We start from the raw sequence: 6,843 nt of genomic DNA on the forward strand, positions 1-6,843 counted from the left end.
TTATGAAAAATATCTGTATCCGTCCGATATCCGATCCGTAACGTTTAATATCCAATCCGTATCCGACCGTTTACACCCCTACATAAATGACATGTTCACAAAGGAGGCTGACATTTTTCTTTGTAGGTAATTAGGATAATCCATCAGAAGTTACTGCAAATTAATCAAATGAAGATTTTAATTGGAGGCTGGCATGTTTCCAAATTAATCTGACATAAAAAACAAAATAACAAGTTCTTCAACGGTTTGAAACATATCCTGGAGATTTTCAAATCACATAAGTCCAGACAAACCTAAAAAAAAGGAGAGGAGATATATTTTTTGAGTAAAGGAAGCCATTCAACTATTAAATATTTACAAAGGATTGTTTCTTTTGGATTTCGAACCACGCAGTGTTATTATAATTTTCTCAATGGTCTTCACATGGGCTTGCAATTTGTTGACAAGCAAATCAGTACATTCATCGTTACACCGCACGCCCACGTTTATGATTTTCACAATCTCAAGCTGGTTCTGCTGGAATAAAGCACCTCCTGCTTCCTCCTGGCATGATTCTTCCGTGTCATCTTCCCATTCCCATCCTGGTATTGAGAAAGCCTGAAAAAATAAAAATTAGAGTAATCATAAAAACAAGTCTCATATAATGTAAATATTATATAATTATGTGTCTGATTCATGCAGGAACTGGTAAAAAAGTATTTATGTGAGATCATATGTTTAACCTTGAATTTTGTATTGTTATCAAGTTTTTTTATTCCTTGCCTCTGAAGGGCTATAAAAATACTTGAAAATATGTGGATCCATGCGTGTGTGTGCACGTGTGTGTGTGACCCTGGGTATATATGCAACAGGGATTACATTGCAATGGTGTAACGCGAGCCTCCGTAGATTTGGTGAACGGAGGAAAAAAGCAACCAACTCAAAATCATTACTCATACACCAACAACCAAGTTTCAAGGTCTTCAAGTTGTTGAAGATTTGGCAATTAGGAACTTCTTTCTCAAGCAACCACTACATACAAAATAGAAACAACAGTTTAATTTTCTTAGTAAGAACCATTTAAATTTGTATAATAAACAATCTGAATGAACAAAACCAAAGATTCAAAGGTACTATTAATGTAGGGTAACAAGTTGAAAAGAAAAGTATTGTCCGTATTTTATAAAAAAAAATCCATGAGCAAATATGAAATAAAGTACTTGTAATTTTGCATCCCATAAGGGGAAAATAGTGAGTTCCTTATTCAAACACATTTACAACTAAAGAAGTAAAATGCATTACTTGATGTTTGACAGAATTTAATAATGTAACAGACTTAACACAGCCAAGGAACCAGCTTCTACCCCAGATAATATTTCTAAGCCTTAAAAAGGTTTTTCTACAGAGTGAAAATGCCTGAATATATATTACCAACTTAAATACAGTAATGTTAAGAAATAGTACCTCAAGCTAAGCATTAGTTAGTGCAAGATCTAGCTTTGTGACGTTTGAAAGAAAGCTTAGAAACTTGGGCTCACTATTAGTAAAATTATAATCAAACGGAGTGACTAAGTGAATGCTTGCATTAAGGAGGGATGCCATTTTGTTCAATGGAATTCCTTCCATATGGCCTAACACAGTATTAAGTTCCAAGTTTACCAGACTAGGAGTAGAAATCTCCCAGCTTTGTTCATCATGACGACTGCTCATGAGAGACAAGTTCTTCAATTTGCCAGAAGAAATCTTATAGATGTTCAAATTACAATCGTGTAGAAACAATTCTTCAAGGATGGGACAACCAAAGAAAAGCTTATTCACAAAATCATCATTCACTCTCATACAAGTGAGATGTAATTTTTTGAGGCACGGGAGGTGGATTGAGCTGGGTGCAATTTCGAAATGATGACACCAATCTTGCTCAAACACAACATCACGCAGTGATGCACATGTGAAAATTGGACCAGCATCAAGACTGTAGAGTTCTTGCCAACAAAAAGAAAGGGATAAAATTCGAGGTTTGAACTTAAGGGCTTGCAAGATACAGCCCTCAAAAGCTCCAGAATTGTAATAAACACAATCTTCTGTAATACGAACAAGTTTGAATTGCTAATCCTATCAGTGGCGTCATTGGTTTCCAAACAGTTATTTTTCTCCATCCTCCCCTTGAAGAAGCAATTTCTCAAACACCTTGCATGCAAGAATACTCTGTTGAAATAAAGAAATACCAAAGGAAGCTATAAGTTACAGTACTATGCTTGTCCTGTATCTCTTCACTACAATAACCCCATCAAAAGAACTAGCTTGCTCTATATGACTGATCCTTTTATTATGGAATAATCTAGCTTGCTCTATATGACAATAGGAAAGAGATGGTATTGAGAGATCTACCTCCAAGGCAGCCACTACCAAGCAATATAAAAAAGAAGAAGAGAGAGATCTACCTCCAATAATCTCCTTCAAATGTCAGAAATCTCCAAGACTAAGATCACCTTGGTTATTAGTTTCTTTTATAGAAGTCTGGCCTTCTGGGTACAAGAAACGAGGTGTGAAGAGGGAAGTGGAAAAGGCACGAATGCACCATGTAATTTTCGAGGTAGCCTCAAGCTTGCAGATCCGTATCTTCTCAGGTACCTGACTCAACACAATTGAAATGGACGGTCCAGATTTATTCTCAGCTTGGTGCCTGTTCGGTATGGCGCTGGGGCGAGCATTAATTGTGCTTTAAGATTCGTGCCAACTTAAAAGGAAGATCCTGAACCGTCCATTTCAATTGTACCGAGTCAGGTAGGGGATGTGAATTCCAAGCGTGCCTGTTCTACTCTACTGTAGGTTCTACTCTACAGTGTTGACCGCCCCTTCTTTTTCATCTTTGCTAGAAATGTTGACCGTTTTCGCCGTTTTGCATATAGGAATTTGAAGAAAATTAATAACTTTGCTTCGGATTCTCTGTGGCGGAAGCAAACCCTGCACGTGCACCACGACAGACGATCATAGTGACAAATGAATTATTTGGGTTCAGTTCGGCGAGATCAAAAATTCGTGATTCGGGTATAATTCGGAAATGATTCGGAATGATCCGGATCAGAAATCTTAATCCTGCAAGGGAGCAAAAAAATAAAAAACCAAAAAAATCATTGTTCTTGGAAAAATTCGTGAATAATTCGGAAAATTCGGAAAAAGTTCGTAAAATTCGGGAATTATTCGGGGTTTAATTCGGTCAAAGTTCGGTCAACCGAATAATTCGGTGTTCGGTTCGGCATCACCCCAAAAAAGAATTAAACGGGTATAATTCGGGTATAATTCGGGTATCTTGTCACTATGCAGACGATAATAATACTGTAAGAGTATGAGAGTGATTTCAAAGTTGAATGATGTCTGTTTTGTTAAAATTTAATCTCTTCATATAAAATTAAATAATGATGAGTAAAGCTATGTTACTTAACCCGTACTATGTATCAATATTTTTATTTTTAAAGTTCAAATACTCGATCTAACCGTTCAACATGATCTTCATATAAAAATATACTTATCAACTAAATTTTACATTTTAATTTTCATTACTATTTATTTAGATAGGTAGAAGAAACACTACTTTTGAATAATTTTTAGATCAAGTAATTTTTTACCTATCTAAAACAAATAATATACAAATTGTAAAAAAATGTAAAATTTGATCTACAAATATATTTTTATTTAGAGATCATGTTGAACGGTTAGATCGACTATTTAAACTTTGAAGAATGAAATATTGATTCATAGTATGGACCAATCTGCACTATGCATAACATAGTGAATTTGATCCGAAACCCAATTTTTTTCCATCCAAAACTTAACATAAAGTTATAACTCATTCCACTTTTCGATGTACAAGTTTGAAGGGATTATGGTTAATAAAGTCAATTGTATTTTGAAGAGAGGTATTGTAAAATTTCATAGAAGTCTAGGTGCTATAAATTTTGATGTGTTTTCTTCATTCGCTAAACTTAGTTTCGCCGTTATTATTTTAGGAAAACAAATTTGGAGATTTAAAATTGGTACCATACTGCATCGATCTAATTAATATTTCAATTTTTGATGTGCTTTTTCAATTAATTTAAATATTAAATTTATAAATTAGGATTTGTTGCACACTTGACCGCAATTTCCCTGTCATATAAGATTTTAAGTAGGTTTTCCATACATGAAATCCGTGGATAGAAGAAATTGAACCTCTGTTTTTACACACAGCCTAGAAGAATGTTTAAGGCGACAGAGGAGCTATAGAGACACAGTAACAAATTCTCTTTAAATAGTAAAATGACAGGATAGGGAGGAATCATAATAAGGTAATTATTTTCACTCTGAAAAAAGGTGACCTACTATAATAACCTTTTAGAACCATTAATCCAACACCTTCACAAAATTATTCCATCAACCATGCCTATTCTTTCTTCTTCAATTGTTATCCTGTTTCTAGCATTTCTTGTTTCCTTTCCACATATCAACAATGCTTCTTTACCTGATGCCTGTAAAGCAGCAGCAGCCAGCAGTCCTAATGTAAATTATAATATCTGTCTGACATCACTACAAGCCGACCCGAAGAGCACATCGGCAAACTCAGCCGAACTCGCTAAAATCGCCACAAACCTTGCTTCAGAAAATGCAAAAAGAACCAAGGCAAAAATTAAAAATCTACTTTCAGATGCAGCAAATGTTGCTATGAATCCTGAGCTCAGCACTTGCAGAAGTTTGTACTCTAGCATGATTGATAATCTATCCGTAGCTGCCAAAGCCATTGATTCGTCGCAGAAAGGCACTGCTAGGACATACCTCAGCGCAGCACTTGATAAACCCGGTAACTGTGAGGGTGCATTTTCTGATAAACAAACCACATCGGTTTTGTCTAAGGAAAATACAAATGCAAAGCAACTCGCTGCAATTGCTCTTGCTCTTCTCAACATGTGATAATTTGCTATTTTTTGTTTTCTTTTGTGTGGATGAGGCAAAATTGTTTGCTTTTATATTGCATTCCTTTTTTTATGATGTTGTAAATTTAATATAGAACAAAATGTGTTGGGTAAATTTACCGAAAACGAATTATGCTTTATTTTTTCTGAAGTTCACGCTTTGCTGTGGAGTGTGAACTTCCTTTTTTCTTTTCTTTTTTATATTACACGCTTACTTTCATTAAAATGTTTCCTTTTTTTTTTCTTTTGATTTGTTTCCCCACATTTCGTGTATGTAGTTAATAGCAAATTAGGTACGTACAACCAGCTCAATCTAAATTTATATATTTTGAATTCATCACATTATATATAATTAATCAGAAGTAAGCGCAAAAATCCAATATAACAGATAAAATCTAATAACAAAGAAATTATTTATATAGCGCACCAAAAAGTCAACAAAACAAAGTAAATCATGTCTAAGAATAAACTTGAACGACAATTCACATGGATAATTATTTGTAAAGGTTTCTGGCTTTTGCTATTAGCACAATCTCAGTGGTGATCCGTTCTCTACACAATTTTTGAAAAATCCATTCCTGATCCAGACTCGATTGTATAACACAATCTCAGCTATCTCTATGTCCTTCAAAAATTTCAGAAAAGCCATTCCCGATCCATAGGCTTTCTTGTATCCTTTTAATACACTGATCTCTAGCTTCTTCAGCTTCTTGCAACGAGGAGCCTCCATCTGCCTTAAATTTTGGTGATTCCTCTTTTTCTTTACCATGCAATATTGTCTTTCTAGACATACTGCAAGATTCTCCAGAGTTGGCGAATTCTCAAGGAACCATGCCACGGGACCCGGATGACATGCCACGCACCAACCGTTCAGAGATAAACTCTTCAGATTGTGGAACTTTGGTAGCTTGAATAATTCTTCATCCAATACAATCTATATAGAGCACATATAAAAATTCAGCCATAAGTACTCTCGAAATACCAAGTGTATGTTTCTTTCTTTAAAAAAAATAACAAAAATACGAAAAAATCAACAAGATGAGATGTATACCTTCATTTTTGTGCCACACAAATCCAGATGTTGAACAGAAGAAAGGCCAATTACGGTGCCGTATGGACGATAACAACAAGTCACATGAGCAAAAACTAATGATGACAAGTTCAGCAGTTTTATTATGTTGCCCGAGCTAGCATACTCCAAAGATATCAGCTTAGGAGCGCAAATGGAAAGACGGAAATAAGTACATCTTTCCAATAACAAGGACTTCAATGTTGTACTAGAAATGTTACCGTCTCCGGATATGGTGCAATTTGTTAAGGACATGTCTTCTATCACAGGACAACCTGAGAGGAGTTTCCTAAAGCTTTCACCACCAACTAGTACATCTGTCAGGCACAATTTTTTAAGGTTTAGGAGGGATACAACCTCTGGCGTTGCAAGAATTCCATGTCGTAATTGGCAAGTCAAGTTGAGTTCCTTTACAGATTTGCAAGTGAAAATGCTAGAAAATGTATTAGTATAGGAGATCGGAACATCCAGATTGACGATTCGTGGATTGAACTTGATGGCCTCGGTTATAAATGACAGAGTATATTTTTCGAGGTATTTGTCTCGACAAATTAGATTGAACACGTTCAGACGCGAGGCATCGTAATATTGGAGAACAACATTGACAAAGTTCTCCAAGCTTGCATCATCTAGTTTCGTAAGTTGCCATCCAAAATCACTTAGGTCCAAGTTGAGACATTGTAAGGAGGAACATATTTCTTCTCTCCATATCTTCGACAAAACGCTCAAGCGCATAATGTCTCTTGATGATAACAAGCTTAAAATTTCCTCAATCAAGTCTTTAGGAAGGTAACTTATTATGTCGGTAATCTCTTTTGACATGTTCGGAACAGCAAGTATATTCTCCAT

General features: G+C 35.3%; 1 protein-coding gene across 1 annotated transcript; it reads right to left on the reverse strand.

Annotated features, from left to right (window-relative positions):
• Nucleotides 1-354: 354 nt before the first annotated feature.
• On the reverse strand, nt 355-6,843 carry LOC144544085 (uncharacterized). Its single transcript, XM_078292502.1, has 8 exons — nt 5,977-6,843; nt 5,456-5,859; nt 4,789-4,861; nt 4,606-4,609; nt 4,395-4,510; nt 1,639-1,788; nt 859-1,011; nt 355-597 (listed from the first exon to the last, which is right to left on the reverse strand). Exons 1-8 carry the CDS (start codon nt 6,841-6,843, stop codon nt 355-357), a joined length of 2,010 nt encoding a protein of 669 aa, XP_078148628.1.

Source organism: Carex rostrata, chromosome 26 (genome assembly GCF_964058835.1).
Source record: "Carex rostrata chromosome 26, lpCarRost1.2, whole genome shotgun sequence".
NCBI classification, from domain to species: domain Eukaryota; kingdom Viridiplantae; phylum Streptophyta; class Magnoliopsida; order Poales; family Cyperaceae; genus Carex; species Carex rostrata.

Coding starts and splice junctions, on each gene's coding strand:
- LOC144544085 (XM_078292502.1), bottom strand. CDS start 6,843: ATGGAGAATATACTTGCTGTTCCGAACATGTCAAAAGAGATTACCGAC. Junction 4,862..5,455: donor AACGGATCACCACTGAGATT/GTGCTAATAGCA, acceptor TATTTTCCTTAG/ACAAAACCGATGTGGTTTGT. Junction 1,789..4,394: donor AAGAAGAAAGAATAGGCATG/GTTGATGGAATA, acceptor TTTGTGAATAAG/CTTTTCTTTGGTTGTCCCAT.